Raw genomic sequence first — 18,644 nt, 5'->3', positions numbered from 1 at the left:
CTAATAAAAATGGCTACCTAGCATGGAAGGGAAAGTAATAAAAGCAAGGCTTCTGCATATACCTTTTTATATGTTTGAATTTGGAACTATGTAACTACTTTATATATTTAAAAATCCACTAAATCGAAAAGGAACTAAGCAAATCCTAAAACTGAAAACAAAGTATCTCAGTTGTATATAAAATTAGTATTGTAAACCAACAAAAATATTATTTCAAGTGACTTGAATACAGTACTCTGTACATCCTTGGTAGGATACACATAAGGATCAAGAGAACTGCAAAGAAACCTTAAGTTTTTACTCAGTATTTCTAATAGTAGCAACACTGATTGTAATTTTGAAAGTAAATTTTGTATATGGTAGAATGAAGAAAAAATTATCAGTATATGCATGCTATTAGAAACTAGTCATAACGAGTTGTGGCTATTTCACAACTCATTACTCTCAAAATTAGTCATGAAAGGGGAAGAATTAAACATTTTCCATGCCCTTTTTTTCAGAGGAATTTTCCGTTGATGAGTAGAAGCCCTTCTTTAAAGAATGCCAGCAAATAAATGTAAAAAGGCAGGCAAAGTAGAAAATCAGAACACCCAATGAAATAATTGATTCAGGCAACTACCATCAGTGGATGGGTTTTTAGGGAACTGAATATTCATTTTGATGCCAAAACATCATCCTGCAGAGAACTGCTAAGCGCACAGCGGGGGGGGGGGGGGGGGGGGGTATCTTTACATTGGAGAGGTCAACCAAGTGATCAAGTTTGGCATCGGAACACTGGAGCAGCCTGACATTATACCCTAAGTAATTCAATGTTAAGTACACAGCATTTTCCTCAAACTGCTTAATCTGAATCTCATCTAGTGCCTCCTTTACAGGAGGTACAACAGATAGAGGAACTAGGTAAACTACACCAGGAAGAAACAATCAAGGCAAATGCAGAAAGCAGGATGATGCTCTACAACCGGTCTGGTTCAAACAGTAAGTGCAAGTGAGGAAAGGTAAGGGAACTGTTCAAGATGACTAAAGAGCTACGGCCAAATGCAATGCATGAATCTGAACTGGATAGACCAGGTTACGCTGCAGTAACAAATAGCCCAAACTCTCAGTGTCTTAGAAAAAAGGTTGATTTCTCCTTAATGTTTCAGAAGTATTATGCTCCCCAATCTATTGCTCTTCGTTGGAGAGTAATTCTGTTTCCTTTAAGAACGAGATGCTTAATGATTAGAGTAAGTGTTTTAGGGAAGTGTTTCTGAATATGATTCCCCAACCATTTTGCATCAGAATCTCCAAAAATATTGTTAAATGCACACACTTTATTGCTATCTATGCAAATGCTTTTAACTCCAAAGTCCCAACCCATACTTGCTGAACCAGAAACTCAAAGACGAGGGCTACTAAGTAGCTTCTGAAAGTTGCTTTGTTATACATTCCACTATTTTATAAAGGTTGCTGTGCAGAAGGATATTTTACTTGCTTAGAAATAACTAGAGTAGCAGTTTATAAAATGGCAGAAATTAATGTTTATTTTCTTACAAGACAGCAAGTACAATAGTATATATACTCTTTTTAAGATAATCAACCATTCTTGATTACAGGCCATCTTTTTCTAGATACAGGTTCCTAAGGTTGTTATGTATTTTTAAAAAACAGGTTCTACGTTTTATTTTCATCAATCAAGACATGCTAATACCAATTGGATTACTACATGGAAAGGCCAACAAAACAGTTATAACTTGGCTAATGAAAATAAATCAATGTCATTGATAAGAGTCTGCAACTGCTCTATATAGTTTTGCAGATGATCGGCATTTCATCCAACTTAGAATGCCAACTGGAAGTTTTTCGGTATTTTAAAGTAGGCCTTCTGAAAAAACAAAAGTCAAAAAAGGCCAGGCTAGTTACACACCTATTAGACTGGCCAAAATCCAGAACACTGACACCACCAAACAGTGGTGAGGATGTGGAACAGCAGGAACTCTTATTTGTTGCTAATGGGAATGTAATCAGTGCAGCCACTTTGGAAGACAGTCTGGCAGTTTCTTACAAAACTGAACATACTATTACCATACAATCCAGTCATCATGCTCCTTGGTATTTACCCAAAGAAGTTGAAAACTTCTGTCCAAACAAAAACTTGTACATAGATTTTTATAGAAGCTTTATTAATAATTGCTAAAACTTGGAAGCAACCAAGATGCCCTTCAGTGGATGAATGAACAAGTAAACTCTGCTACATCCAGACAATGGAAGATTATGCAGTGTTAAGAGAGAAAAAAATGAGCCATCAAGCCATGAAAAAACATGGAGGAACCTTAAATGCATATTACTAAGTGAAAGAAGCCAATCTGAAAGACTGTATACTATAGGATTCCAACTATATGACATTTTGGAAATGTTAAAACTATGGAGACAGTAAAAAGGTCAGTGGTTACCAGGGGCTGAGGGTAGGAGGAGGAATGAACAGGCAAAGTACAGAGGATTTTTAGGGAAGTGAAAATACTCCGTATGGTACTACTAAACATTTAATTAAACATGTCCAAACCCACAGAATATATACTAAAAAAGAACCCTAAAGTAAACTATGGATTACGGGTGATTATGATATATCAATGTAGGCTCAACTATAACAAATGTACCATTCTGGGTGGGGGATGTTGATAGAGGAGAAAGCTATGAATGTGTGGGGGCAGGGACACATGGGAAATCTCTGGAGTTTCCACTCAGTTTTGTTGTGAAACAAAAACTGCTCTACGCTATCCTAATCCTACTGCCCTGCCCTGCTATCCCACCAAATAAGAGAATTTAGGGGTGCGGGGGAAGACTTCCTTTCATCTTTATTTAGTCAAGATGCCCTGAGCTATTTCTAGCCTAGCTAACCTGTTCAAAACACCCCCAAATAAAACGAATATTCTTCTCTGCCAATCATTTTTCTCCTTGTGTTTACACCCAGATCTGCCTTTGAAGAGACGTTTCGCCTTGAACGTACACGCTCATTGGGCACTGTCTTCCACCAACAAGCTGGTAAGGGCAAGACAAAATATTGATTGTAACAAGAAGTGACAGGAGCACAAAAGGAAAATTTAATGATATTATCAACTAAATGTGCTGAACCTTTTAAGCCCACTGTGCCTATTTTAAATAGGTTGGAAATTACTTTTGTATAAAATGATTATTATTTATCAACAACTGTCTTTTGGGAAATGAACTGCTCAAACCTGATTCTGTTATGATTAGTGTAAGGTGCAGGTCCATTTGCTGAGGTGAGGAAAAAAAACAACTACAACTTGATCTCATTTGCTTTTTCCCAAAGCAAAACATTCAAAGTAAAATATGAACATTTAATTACCTTTAAATAATATGTGAAATAATTTACATGCTATACATTCCCAAACACACTGAACGTAAATCCAATTTTATAAGACATAACACAATCTGCTTTTTGCCAATATATGCTGTATAGGTCACTTAGAATGTTAAATGATTTTTCGGTCCATGTGACAGCAGATAAACATACATATATGTGCCTCAAGTTGAAGACTATAAGATAATAAACCAAAGAGCTGACTATAAGAAGTCTTCCATGGAAGATTCTAAAATCACAATCAGTACTGGAACCAAGTAATAAGGCACAAAAGCTTTCCCTTTGTGGTCACAAAGATTAAGTTTCCTGTCCCAGTGCTTAAATATCATGAATTATATTTTATATACAGTGGACTTCTGTTACTACTGCTTAAAAAGGACTATTTTTCTTATTACATAATTTGTTACAGAAAAGCATTGGAAAAATAAGTGGGATTAGATAAGTTCTCATACAATAAAGTTTTTGTTCCACTTGAAAAAGACATTTATGTTCAAAATGAATAATAGATACAGGTATAATAAAGAGAAGCATGAGGGGCCCTTTGCAGATTTCTTTGTACCCTTGAATTATACCTTGTGCCACCATGTTACTTAAATTTTCTATTTTGAAGCCAGCTGGCTCCAGCAGTCCTGACCTCAGGCATCCAGGCCCTGTGTGAACATGGGTTGCCCAGCTCAGCAGACTATCAACTACAAGTGCTTTTTTTAAAAAACATGGCAAAATGAAACTCTTCCCAGCAGTTAGGCTGTTTTTGTTAAATATTAACTTTGTATTAGGCTATCCTTCATTTTCCTTTTTTTCTTATATATTAACAGAAAATAGTATTCCATATAGAAATGACTGCTTTAAGATTCATATAACCAAGCAAAATACAACTATCTGTACTTCCCTTTTGTTTTTATCCAAAAATGTTTAGGTAAACTGAAAGTAAAATACTCTAGGAAGAGCAGTAATTCATTGAAAGATAAAACAGTTTAAAAATATATATGTATTATATTCATTGCTCTAAGAAGTTTTAGAACTTTGTATTTTTAAAACTACATAGTTATCAAAGGAATAAAGCCAACCACAAAATAAGACTCACTGATAGAATGCAGTAATCCATGCGCAGCAGCCAAATGTGCTTAATACATATTTTAAAAAATCAATCATCTATGCTGTAAATAAGTCATCAAATGTAGTATTAAGCAATTGTATTGGAATAAAAACCAGAGTTTCATTTTGACTATGGAAGTGGGATGAGCTAAATACGAACTTTTACATAGCAGTACTATAGCATGCGAGGCCTGCAGTAATGAGAGCAATCTTTACAGGTAAAACAAGGCTCACAAAAAGAAACCCAAACAAAAAATTCTGCCCTAGGCTATAAAATCTAACAGTAAAGAATAAACTGAGAATTTAAGGCTTTCTTAGAAATACTTTTTATGGCACTTCAACGTTAAACATCACTATAGGTAAAACATGTAAATACTCATAGTTACACGGCTGCATAATTGAAAGAACATGCCATATCATTTATTAAGGAACTGCCTTGTCAAGTTTTGTTTGCTGGCAATTAAATTATACTTAAGTAAGGCTATTCATGTTTGTCTGTTAATAACATAAATCATACAGAAATGTCAATTCGCTAGTATACAATGCAAATTGTGTTTTGAATAAATTTGTCAATGTCACTTGTTTCTTAAAGAACTCAAAGTCATTCCTTGCTAGGAATGCAGTTACACTGGTGGACGTCTCTCACAAGAGCAGTTATTTTCCTTCCTTCAACTATTAATCTACTATTAAACTCTAAGATCATTATTAGACAAATTCCTTTTTGTTATGCACACATATCATCCTCACGATAATCCATTTCTAGCACTACAGTCAGTCCAGAAAATACTCTGAGTCTAACAAGTCATTCTTGCCACACCATACTCTAAGCTGACCACAGCAGGTTCGGATTTGGAAAACTCCTCAGTGTATTCACTATAACGATTATCCGCAGGGTTGCTGCCCTCTATAGTTCGAAGAGTATCATTCACAGGTAGCAGAGTTTGCTCCTTAAAACATAGGGAGGTTTTGAGGATAGGTGACTCAGGATGAACCGGCTGTAACAATTCCTTGGTGAGCACTCCATCTATTTGCTCATTTTTGCGTTTATTAATTTTCTAGAACAAATACAAATTTGAAAAAAATTATTAATTGCACATAGTACATGTTCAAATACATAGATGAAAGAATAAAAGAAGCTTCTGTAAATGTTCTCTTGAGGTATAATACAAAATTAAATCTCAACAAATTAGTAAAATCTAGTGCAGATGAATAAGACATGGTTGAGAATCCTAAATTTACAACTTTTGCAATGGAAAATGGTTAAGTCTTTACACTTAACTGCAGAAGACCAGTAGGCCTTCATATATGAAAAGAGCATACATTACCCAAAAATTATGAAAAGCAAACATTTTATAATGAAAGAAATGTATATGAGACACTCACCCTAAGATCACAACAAAATAATACAAATACACACTTATTTAGCTAAAGATTTTATTTCCTAAAGAGCTTTCTTACATGGTTTTCCTACAATAGTTTGTTAGGTGAGTACAACAGGCTTTAAAAACATTACAGAATTTTTTTTAAAAAACTGAACAGAAGATTTAAAAATCTTTGGCAGAGTATTGCACTCTCCAAATCCTTGAACTGATCTGCAGACGGATCGTCTTGAATTACCTGTATCTTGCACCTGCCTCTTTTTAACACGTCCTCCTACAGTTTACTCAAGTAGTCATTACTTGGATGACTAACGAACACTCCTGCCTGCAAGGCAGAGTTATAACAATGTCTGTACTTATTAATTCTTTTTGGTTATATATGATGGCAAGGAAAAGATTATAGAAAAGTCTTAGGGTAGAGAGAAATTTCTTAAAGTACACAAAAAAGCATAAAACATAATGATTGATCAATTTAACCACATTAAAATTCAAAGCATCTATACAAAACATACCATAAATAAAATGGAAAGTGCAAGCCATTTGTGACATATATAACTAAAGAAGAATCAATGCCTGATATATAAAGAACTCTTACAAATCAATAAGAAAATGGCAGATATGCCAACAGATGGGCCATTCACAGAAAAGGCCAACAAACATATGAAAAGTCATCTAACTTCAATCGTTATGGAAATCCAAAACTAAAAACAATTTAAATATTCAGCAGCCAAAAGGACAGACTGTGAGCTCCTCATACAAGACATTATACAGTAATTATTACCAAAAGAACTGCATTAAAGCTATACGTATCAACATGGCTAAATTACAGAACAATGTTGAACAAAATGAAGCACAACAGTATGTCAATCTCTAAATATTTTTAAAACATGCAGTTTCTTAGCTGAGTGAGGGGTACATGGGCGTTCATGTTGCTTGTTGCCCGTTATACCGCATACAAAAACTTTATTTTTATATTTTTCAATATAAATAAAAATAGTATTTAAATTCACACAAAACAGTATCATAAGCTGCTGTGGATACAAACATACATAGTAGAAGTATATGAATGTTCACAAAAATAATTAACACCAAATTAAGTGAAAGTAGGTGGGAAGTCTGAGAAAGAATATAAGGGTCTTCAAATATATCATGCTTCATTTCTTAAAACAAAAACAAGGAAGATCTAAAATAAATATAATAAATGTTACAATCTCGCAAAGCTAGCTGGTGCATACCCTGATATTTATTATTTTATATCTCTGCTTTTTTATATACTTCAGATAATTCAATATATTTTAAAATTCAGGGAAAATTATTCAAACTAATCTATTCAAAATAAAGATCTGACTTTGAAGCAACCATGTGTACTTGTAAGGTTTCTACTTATACTAATTTACATTAAGGACACAAGTGAAGAAGTAAACTAATATTCTAAATATATTACACTAGATAACTCAGAATACTTACAGATTCTAAGTCTTTAATGTCTTTCTCTAACTGTTTATTTTGCTCATTCATATTCATAATTATGTTACACACCGACTCCCTGGGATGCAACGTTCGATCAAATTGGTGATACATGTTTCTCCAAAACCTTTATGACCCAAAAAAGAAAAATTTCAATAAATAAATGTATTTGGAAAAAAACCAGAATACAAATATTCAAAGATGCAAACTTACTTAAAATTGAAAGATACTGTATTTGGCTCCAAAACAGCAAATTTCTGGGATTTGGAACTGTAGAGTGGATTTAAGTACTTCTTTTGGTCATCCAGAAGAAACGGCCACAGGGAGTAAGTCTTCTCCTCTAACCTTATACAATGAGAGAAACATAAGGATCTTTCTCATAGATGCCAACACTCGGTTTTATAAATCCGGCAGCTTTTTCGCAAGTAGATTCAAGTTTTAGTTTTTCCTTCTACTCACAGTCTAACATCACCTTGTCTCTGAATTCTGTATTCTTCTGCTCTCCTTTTCTACTTATAATCATGTAATAAAACCATGTTTATTGAACACAACATAGGTATACTGTTTTCTCTCAAACCACTTACTTTAAGAGAGTCCTCTCCTAGTTCACATGATTTCATAATCTTTGTCTACGTTACACCTATTTCAAATCACCACACACATACAGCTGACCCTTGAACGACACAGGTTTGAACTGTGTGGGTTCACTTAGATGTGGATTTTTTTCAATAAATACAGAGTTGGCCCTTTGTATCCCTGGGTTTCACATCCCAGATTCAACCAACCATGATCAAAAACTGTGCTTTTGAATCCATGCATGTGGAGGATCAATTTATATTATATGCAGATTTTCAACTGTACAAGGGCCAGTGCCCCTAACTACCAAGTTATTCAAGGGTCCACTGCACACAGAATAAGACACTAATGTATTTTTGTTTGGCCTGACTCTCCTGGCCCCCGTATCTGGGCTGGAATGGCATGCATTACAGGGCAGAGCCAAATTTAAGTGTGAGTGGGTACAAAAAAATGGAATTAGGAAAAATCAGGACATTACTCAAGAGTTTAAAAATGCCAATTACACTGCAAATCTAAGAGTAAGTAGGTTAAGTGGGTGGGAATAGGGTAGAATTGTTTTAGACAGTATATTTACCAAATAAACATAAAATAGATGCGGATACAGGGGAAAAGGTGGAGAATCTGCTCATTTTTCCACAACCCCTAAGATAGCCAATAGATGTGTTCTTAGAAAAGACTACAAGAAAACATGTGCTTTATTATCATCTTCCTATTTATGAGGATGTTTGGCATTAATTGAAAATAAAAATCAATAAAAATTTTCTTTTAAAGTATTTCTACTATTAACCTGAGGGTATGAGAAATATTCAGAACATACTTGGCTTCAAAATACAAACAGTAAAATCTTTACCAAAAGATTCAGTTCTATTTCATAATGTCAAGATATTTTATTCAGTTCAACTATACTTTATGTTAGACCCTAGATAAGGAGAAAAGAGCCCATCTAATCAAATCATCTTACCTGAGTTCTTCTCTTTCCTTCTGACAATTTCCGAGGAAGTTTCCAAATTGGCATGAATGAATGTGTTCATGGATCTGAAGAAGAAACGCTTCATTGAATTCAAAGTCTTGTGGAAACTGTTCAGTCAAATGCCACACACATTCCAAGAACTGAGTAAACACCGGTGAGACTTCCTTTGGGTCACCATCCAAATGGCCACACCTAACCCCCCAACAGAAAAGTACAAGCTTTTAAAAATGCCTCTGAAAGAAATCAATTGTTCAGGTGTTGTTAAATTTAAACACACATAAAAATAAAATAAAATTAAAAAATCCTAAAACACTGTGCCATTGGCTTTAAAAAACTAATGTTTTTATTGAAACAATTTATACGTAAGTTTTTAACCACAATATTAAAGAGTCAATTACCTTCTACCTACTACAATCCAAACAGGAAGGTAAGAAATTGCCATGAAAACTAACAAAGATATGAGAACTGAAACAAATGACTAAAAAAATTAAATCAATTGTCATACAAAAAACCATATCACACATTTACCTCCCACTGGACATGAGTTCATTAAAAACATAAATGTTTTGGCACTCTAAACTATTTGTTCTAATTTTGTAAAATATGTGTATATATATGTATATAACTGTGACTCACCTCTCTGAAAATTTATGTCCAAAGGAGATCCAATCCTTTTCTATTAAAACCTTAATGAGAAAAAGCAAAATCCATTTTATAACTTTCAAATGTTTTTGTTTATAATGGATTAAATCCTATTATCTTAAAAACAGCATTTACACATTGCAAACTAAAAAAAAAAATTTTTAAGATTATAGGTAAAAGATAGCAAGAACCTAGATTAGAGGTTGGTTTAACAAAGACTGAAGATACATAAAAAGAAACACAGGAGTCTTATAATTTAAATTATTTCTATTGTATTTATTACATTTTAAGTGAAAAGTATATGTTATAAAGCACTGTTGCATTTACATTTTTGTATGTATAATGATATTTGCCAAGAGAAGGGGCTAGAAAATGTAAATCAAAATGTTAACAGTTGTTAACTGTGGGTGGTAGACTGAAGTTATGTTTTAAACCTTTTCACTTACTTGTACATTACTTATACAATACTTAAAAAATGATAACGAGCCCTGGCCTGTATAGCTCAGTTGGTTGAGCACTGTCCCATGCACCAGGTTGCTGGTCCAATTCCGTCAGGACGCATGCCCAGGTTTTGGGTTCGGTCCCCAGTGGGAGGCAACCAATTGATGTTTCTCTCTCTCCCTCTCTCTCTAAAATCAATTTAAAAACAATCTTTTTAAAAAAATGATAAAGAGGCCAATGAAAAGTTTATATTCAAATGTCAATAACTAACCTCTTGAATGGACTGTATCTGTTTTCTATCACAACTTCACTGAAATAATAGGGTTCTAATTTTTTTTCAACCTAACTAACCTAAACAACATATCTTTTTAGTACTTAATATACTTTATAATTTCATATATAATCAACAAGTATATTCTTTTCACAGTCCAAATTGCCAGTTTTAGCTTCTCTGACTTGGTCTTAAATTTATCAGAAGGACATATAATGGGACAAGTGAAGATGCAGTTTCTGGAATCACACTGCATGGACTCAAGTCTTAGCATCACTACTTTCCTACCTGTGTGACCTCCAGGCACAGGACCTCCAGGCTGAAGCCTCAGATTTTACTATGAGCCTTCTGGCGTTCTACACACCAACATCTAAAACTTAAAATCTTTCTCACTAAACTTATTCCTCTGCTTATCTCAGTGAAGAGCAGAACAGGACCATCCATCCTGACAACTGAATTCCTAGCCTGGAAATGATCCTAGAAGAGGACTCCTCTTATGTATTCCACATCCGATCTGTGAAAAACTCTTGATTTATCACAACAGTCCCTACACTGGTCTCCTAGCCTCCATTCCCACTCCACTCTTCCTTCAACACATCAAACCTGTTTTTTTTTTAAAGCAAGTTACTGTTTCCTCTGTTAAAACACTCTAATGCCTCTCACTACCCAAATTCTAGGTTCTCTTCCTCAGGCCCCCATTCCACTATATTCTTCTGCACCCAAGGCCCAAGCCCCCAATACTCACCTTTAATCCCATCCATCACACATTACCTGTAGGCATCTAAAGGAGCTATGCTTTAGCTCTCACTGCCCCTTTTGCCTGGAAAGCTCTCACACTGTCCCAGGGTCATGCATTACATGATTTAATTTGGATGTCTAACAAACAATTAAAGCCAAACATGGCAAAGAAAATATTCCTTACCTTATACTCTCAAAAGCAAGCTGAACATTATTTTATTAACAGCACTCCCATTTGTCCTATCCCAGATTCAATGGTAGCACCACAAAATAATAGTGCCAAAAGGGATCTAGTGACGTTAAACCTACCCTCACTTTAAGGGCGCACCATATTTAATAATTCTAAACTAATGAAAGCTTCCTCACATCTCTTTATTTACTTGCCATAAGTTAAGATATAAATTTTGAAAAGATGAGTTAATATGATCATACATTAGCATACATTAGAAACAAACAAGCCCAGCCAGTGTGGCTCAGTGGATTGAGTGTTGTCTCATGCACCAAGAGATTGCTGGTTTGATTCCCAGTGCACATGCCCGAGTTACGGGCTCAATCCTTAGTAGGGGGCAAGCCGGAGGCCCCCAATCAATGTGCTGTTTCTTTCTCATTGTTTCTATCTCTCTGGTGTTTCTCTCCGTTTCCCTTCCTCTCTCTAAAAATCAATAAAAAACATATTTAAAAAACACACAAACAAAACAGAAGCCAGGGCTTTAGCTTCACAAAGCAGAAAATATGTTCAACTAGAAATTTAATCTTCAGGTTAAAAACATGCTTCCTAACATGTAATTACAATTAACAAATGAAGCAGTTTGAAACAGAACGTTTCTTAGAGAATATAATTTTTAAGTATTCTTATTTATGCTTTGTTTTACTATATTACTGACATTTGTTAGATAAATATGAGGGGAAATACTGAATATTTCTATTGTAACATTTTAGAAAAACAAACTTTTAAATCTAAAACTTTTTGTCAAAGAGGTGGGACAAATGAAAATCAGTCTAACTCAAGGTTTCTCAAAGTCAGCACTACTGACATTTTGGGCCAGATAAATTTGTTGTAGGGCTGTCCTGTACAATATAGGATATTTAGTAGCATGCTGGGGCTCTACCAGCTATGTTGGTTGCACCCTTTCTGTTAGCTGTAACAATCAAAACTGTCTGCTAACATTACCCAATGTCTCCTGGGGGGACAAAATCACTCCTATGGGAGGAACACTGGTCTAGCCAAATACAGTAAAACCTCGATATAATGAACTAATTCGGGCGAGGGGGTGTCCATTAACGCCAAATGTCCATTATATAATAAAAGCAGGTTTTCTGAATGCATATGTTAAAAAAATTGACAGATTAGTTTACCTGATTTTACTTACATAATTTGTGTAATTAAAATTAGGTAGGTAAGAAAAGTTCAATTTCACAGAAAAGTTTTCTATATGTATTATTGTAATTTTAAATTTATACTGAATAGGTCTAGTAAATGAGTATATTCACCAGTCACTGAATGCACATGGCTGGGACATAGTTTAGCACACATGGGAACATCAGTCGGCCCACAACAGGCAGCAGGTGTTAAAACTGCTACAGAAAGTCACGCTATGAGACAACAGAACCAATTACCTTGAGCAATGCTGTGTAATCATGTGCTAATCATTCCCCAAACATTGTTTACGAGCAGTGACTCATGGATTTAAATATGTAGACTATACGCAGACTATAGCTGTAGATACGTAATATTTATTTATGTCGGCGAAATTACTAGTGTTTTCTTCCAACATATGGCCTATTCACTAAAATTTGTTAAAAATAACAGTTAATGCCCTAGCCAGTTTGGTTCAGTGGTTAGAATGTTGGCCCACAAACTGAAAGGTCACTGGTTCGATTTCAAGGTCAAGGGCATATATCTCGGTTGCAGACTCCATCCCTGGCCCCAGTGGGGGAAGCAACGGATCGATGTGTCTCTCTCACATCCATGGTTTCTCTTTCTCTCTCTCTCCCTTCCACTCTCTCTAAAAAAATCAATGGAAAAAATATTGTCAGGTGAGGATTAACAATAAATAAATAAATAAAAGTGAATTAATAACAAAAAAACCTGTTAATTTAACTATAAGCAAATCTTGGTTAAAAGCATTTTAAAATCAACAGGGTGTTAATTTTCACATATGACATATGGACTGGAAATCTTGCCCGTTAAATCAAGGTCCGCAAAATTGAGGATTTACTGTAACTCCTTACCATAAATCCTTTGACTGTCCTGTAGTAGGAATCCAATAAAAGAGAGCCAAGGGAACAAACCTGGGAAGTCCTATCCCAGCCATCAGAACAATGTACCAACACACTTGCATTTTCCACCATTATTGCCTGAAAAGAAAGATCCCATACTTAGATTCTAGCAGAATACATTATAAACGAATCAATAAGTACCACTTACTCAAAAACCATTAAGAAGTACTACATTACAAAGAAGAGCTAGCACTGCAATTGATAATGCTGTCACAACACAATTTCTAAAAAAAACCCAAGACAAAACACCAAACAAACAAAAAGAAAGACAAAAATGCTATTTCAAAGTGTCTGAAAAAATTTTTAAGTCCCTCCATGAGGTGCTACATGGTATTTTTAAAGCTCAAATTAAGTGAACCACATTAAAGAGGTAAAGTATAATAAAAATTATCTGACTGGAAAAGATACCAGCACTCAACATAATAAATCCATTCCTTCCCAACCATTACAAACCCTAAAACCATAAGCGAAAAAGAGTTACTTTGGCTAAGAAGATTGCAGCATCCATGACAGCTTTGATATGGCGAAGCCATCCTGAGCTCTCCAAACCAGAGTAGAAATCATTGACAGAAAGCCCTTTGGTACCGTTAACTAGAAAGGGGGAAGAAGCATTTCAATTAGAACGGGCTGCGGTCTCCATTTTTCTTATTCAGGGTTGTCCACAGCCGGGTGATGGGGAGAGAAGAGGGCAAAGCAAACAGGCCAGGCTCTTACGAGGAACAGACGCTGCTAGGAGCTCGCCACAGACTTTGTTACGTTTGCTGTCATTCCCTGTGCTTAAAAACGCATTATCTCATTTCTTAAAAATTTGCAGCAAGTGTTTAATTAAAAAGTCTGATATTTTAATTTTTTAAATTCCATACCATGACTAGAAAAATACCTTAATAAAATTAAATACAACATTATCATAAATTAATCTTAACTGTACTAATCAAGAATATCTAACAATAGTAATTTTTTGTAAAACCATTAGCACTGTACTGTCTAATACAGTAGCTCCTACCCAAATATGGCTATTGAACACCTGAAATGTAGGTAGTCCAAACTGAGATGTATTATAAATATAAACTGTCTAAGACTTAAAGGCAAAAAATGTAAACTATATCATTACAAGTTTTTTAAATTATGTTTAACATAATGTTTTTAACATATTAGGTTAAGTATATTATTAAAATTCATTTCAACTGTTTCTTTTTACTTTTTAAAATGTGACTACTAAAAAATTTCAAATTACATAATTTAAAATTTTTAAATGTTTGACTAGCAACGTATTTCTATGAAACAAAGTTGACTAGAAGGTAAGCAAAAATCATACCTTCCAATAACTTCTGAAGGCTGGACCTCATGACATGAATATTTTCAATTCCAACAAATTGAAATCTAATATTAGAATAGTTGTCTTCATTTTCATAACCTTTCCCAGCTGCTCTGTTGGCCATTGCATTCAGCTAAAAATTTAAATTTTAGAAATTTAGAGACAAATTGCTTTTATCTTATAACTTACCAAAATCTCATGAAAACATTAAATAAACTACATTTTAGCTAGCAGACAATTTAAAGGAACTTGTTACAACTAAATATGCTACTATTTTTTTAATAAGCAAAAGTCTCTCCCTGGCCTGTGTGGCTCAGTTGGTTGAGTATCGTCCTGTGCACCAGAAGGTGGAGGGTTCAATTCCTGGTCAGGGCACATGCCCAGGTTGCAGGTTTGATTATCGGGCAGGGTGCATAAGGGGGGCATATGTTTCTCTCTCACATTGACCTTTCTCTTTCTCCCTCTCTCCCCCTCTCCTTTCTTCTCTCTAAAAAAATCAATAAAAACATATAAAAAATAAATAAGTAAAAGTCTCATATATAAAGAAACAATGTGACTGCTATATAACTGAAAGGTCAAACAAGAAGTTCCCCACAAATAATTCATGAAACTAATTCACTTAGGTTTTTAGGTGTTTAAAATATTTCAAAATCTAAAACCAGAAAGATCTCCTATCTAAATCCTAAATGATTCAGAGATGAGCAGAGCTGGGTAATTTTAATTTTTTAGAATGAACCTATGAGATTCACCTCAGAACAAGGTTAGAGCACTTAATCATTCAGAAAGCCACAGGGATCCTGAAATTCAGATCTGAAATGTGAGATTATTTTCGGTCCTCCATATTAGAGACTGTTGGAGGCCCACACAGTATATAAAATTGCACATAATCTGTTAGCTTGATACAGCTCCAAGAATTGGGACACACACAAAAAATTGTTCCTCATGGAGAAAACAGACTGCCAGTAGCCCCATGACCTTTGGTGTTTAGGATCAATACTCTCAGAGGTTCACTTAAGATTTGCCATGTTTAATTCTTTCAGACTAGGATTTCATATAGTACATTATTACAATTACTAAATATTCTTATGAACTTGGATGAAACAGAATCTAAATTTTAGAAAGAAATAGTAGCTTGTCATTCAGTGGAATGAGATCCAGGTTGGTAACAAAAACAGTTAAATTATAATTACTGACTCACTGGTTATTCGGCACCTATGATTACTAAGGTTAAGGAATAGATATTTAAAATGTTCCACATTATTACTGCTTGAGTTTAAGTTTAGCTAGTAAAACAAAATAATTAAAGAAAGACATATTTTCTCTGTTGAAGTCAGTTATACAAATAAGACATATTAGGTCCTGAGAAACAAATTGCCCTCAGACCTTATATTCAGAAAGTCTTGTATTACAACCATCTTTTATATCTAATAGCACCTAAAAATAGTTCTAATCCATTAATCCACCCAGATTATACAAGGAAATAAATTTTTTCTTACAAGAAATATCACCAACACTCTTGACTTCTAAAAAAGTCTTTTAACAAAATAAAGATTACCAAAGTATCAGTCTCTAATTTTTAATATCCTTAATTTACTCAAATTAATCTTATTATGTTTTCTCCATTATCTTTTGTAAGACTGCATAATGATGAGAATTACTTCTAAAACAGCTACCATTCCTTTCAAAAAAGCTGTCTATAATTGTCTATGTGGCTCACTCGCTTTTTCTCATCGCTTTCTCTTATTTTTTCATCATTCCAGATTTTTGAAGAAATCCTCACTATAATTCTGCCAATGTCCTTTTGTGTAGCCCACCAGCTCTGCACACGATGCTATAATAAAAATTAAAAGTAATGTTAGCTATTACCATTGTGGATTTTAATTACTTTAGTTTCAGGATCCTATATGAATTGGTTGTTTAACTGTGTTTATAGAAAGAAGAATGGATTGTGACATTTGTCCCAATGATAAAAATTTAACCTTACACAATGGATGGCTAACAGAACTATTTCCTGTTCACTATTTATAATTCTCTAGTTCAATGGTTCCTAAGTTAACTCACTATGTATTTTCCTTATTTTCTTGCATATTTCAAATTAAGGTCCATTATTATTTTTTTAAATCCTCACCTGAGGATATTTTTTCCATTGCTTTTCAGAGAGAATGGAAGGGAAAGAAAGAGAGAAACTTAGATGTGAGAGAGACATTGTTCAGTTGTCTTCCGCACTGGGGCTAGGGACTGAGCCTGCAACCAAGGTACGTGCCCTTGACCAGAATCAAACCCGAGACCCTTCAGTCCATGGGCCAATGCCCTAACCACTGAGCCAAACCAGTGAGGGCTAAGGTCCATTATTTTATCACAAAGTGTTTTGCCAACTGAAAATTCTAATTGAATTTCTAATTTTTCACAACACCCACACTATTTAGTATTTCTTCACAATAACATAATACTTTTACACCATCAATAGTTCACAGTAAAACTCAGCTTTCCTAAATTTATATATATTAGAAAACATAAAAAATCACCTTCTGGGTTACTGGGAAATTGGTCTCCTAAGCTGCTATCCTTTAAAAGATTGATTTCTCTAATTTAAAACTAGGGTTCAGTACATTAAATGTGGAAAAATTAATCAACTCTCATTAATTAAAGTAACAAAGATAATTAAACTAACAAACTGTACTGTATTCAAGGCACATACTTTGGGCCTGGTATCCACCACATACATATAGCGATTGGCTGGATTGGCTTTACTAATGGCTTGAAGCAAATGTTCATCTTCCAAGCACCTGGCACTGAATCCTGACAGTGGCTGACTACATCGACAAATGGCAGCCTAATTTCAAAAAGAGAGAAAACAAATTAACCAAAGATGTCTAAAACATGTCTTATAAAATGCTTAAAAGAAAAAAAAAGTTAAACTCAAATGTGCTGTTTCAAAGTTGGCAGGACAATTAGAAGGCATTGACTTTGAAATCCTATTTGAATTACATACTATTTCAATATCTTGATGTTACTTAATTTTTCCCAATATTCTCTTCTAAGAAACCTAAATGCTTCCTTACCTACTTGGACAAAAAAAAATCTTGGGTCCTTAGGAGCAACCTGGTCAATTCTCTATCATGTAACCTACTAAGATACTTGCCTTCTGTGCCCTAGATTACAAGATACTTTCAACTCAAGTTCAAGTAAGAGATCAGTCAGTAAGTGCAGAACAGGATTTTTTTAAGTAGCAAGCAACATTAGAACTTTTACTTTCCAAAGGCTTTCAGACCTCTAATTATAAATCAGCAATCTTTATATAAAATGAGACATAAAATGAGAAAAATGAGTTTCAAATCAAATTTAGGTTAAAACATAGTCAATCTAAGAGGGCAAAAATATCTATAAGAAATAGTGAATATTGGGTTAGATATTTACTGTTGTTTTAAGTCTTTTTTTAAAAAAAATAAAAAGATTTAGATCCATATACTAATTTTTATCCAGTCTCATCCATACCAACTGCAACTTAACCTTACCCAAATATTCCAATCACAGTATCATCAAGGGGAAAAAATGTACACATAAACTCACGCATTCACATATTTTAAATTTATACATACAAAAACTCATCAAAATTTAATAAAATAGAAGAAAATGAGGATTACCTTATTAAATGTTTTTCAGACCTACTTCCTGATTTGTTAAGTTGGGCACTGAATATCTATTTTTGCCCAGATTTCCGATTAATAATGTATATACAAACATGGATGTGTCAAATAAAGACCATAACCTGTCATAAGTCCCTATGACTTTGTTATGAAAAGTACATTAGGAACTTTTGTTTAAAGTTTTACTTATTATCTCTGGCTCCCTTCTAAAAGCCAACTTGAATTTCTAATAAAGAAATTTAATATGTGTAAAACCAAAAGGTCAAAGAGAATGGAAAAAGAGACAAAAATAGAGTAGAGATATCAATAAAAATTGGAGAAATGAATGCAGATTGACAATAACTGATTTACCACAGCAAAGAAAGCTGCCAAATCATTATGAGTCAGTAAGAAGCAGGTATTTTGAGCAGCAAAACCCCAAATAGATTCAGGATTTGGTACCTCTGAAAGCCTGAGTGTGGA

At 34.1% G+C, this 18,644-nt stretch overlaps 1 protein-coding gene across 2 annotated transcripts in view; it reads right to left on the bottom strand.

The window, feature by feature from the left end:
* Positions 1-1,496: 1,496 nt before the first annotated feature.
* Positions 1,497-18,644, bottom strand: part of MTMR6 (myotubularin related protein 6) — a 33,292-nt gene continuing 16,144 nt past the window's right edge. The window contains exons 6-15 of one of the 2 annotated variants that reach the window (XM_087814451.1): positions 17,234-17,368; positions 16,253-16,366; positions 14,536-14,668; positions 13,702-13,811; positions 13,173-13,298; positions 9,485-9,534; positions 8,840-9,040; positions 7,516-7,647; positions 7,303-7,429; positions 1,497-5,511 (exon numbers count right to left, since the gene is read on the bottom strand). In XM_087814451.1, coding sequence (XP_087670577.1) covers positions 5,251-5,511; positions 7,303-7,429; positions 7,516-7,647; positions 8,840-9,040; positions 9,485-9,534; positions 13,173-13,298; positions 13,702-13,811; positions 14,536-14,668; positions 16,253-16,366; positions 17,234-17,368 — 1,389 coding nt within the window. In that variant the 3' untranslated portion in view covers positions 1,497-5,250. The remainder of the gene's footprint in view (positions 5,512-7,302; positions 7,430-7,515; positions 7,648-8,839; positions 9,041-9,484; positions 9,535-13,172; positions 13,299-13,701; positions 13,812-14,535; positions 14,669-16,252; positions 16,367-17,233; positions 17,369-18,644) is intronic. The other variant, XM_016224878.2, reaches the window with a different exon arrangement.

The sequence above is a fragment of the Miniopterus natalensis genome, chromosome 2, assembly GCF_054644295.1.
Source record: "Miniopterus natalensis isolate mMinNat1 chromosome 2, mMinNat1.hap1, whole genome shotgun sequence".
NCBI classification, from domain to species: domain Eukaryota; kingdom Metazoa; phylum Chordata; class Mammalia; order Chiroptera; family Miniopteridae; genus Miniopterus; species Miniopterus natalensis.
Note: the sequence above shows the minus strand (reverse complement) of the source record. Positions and strands in the feature narration are given on the sequence as shown.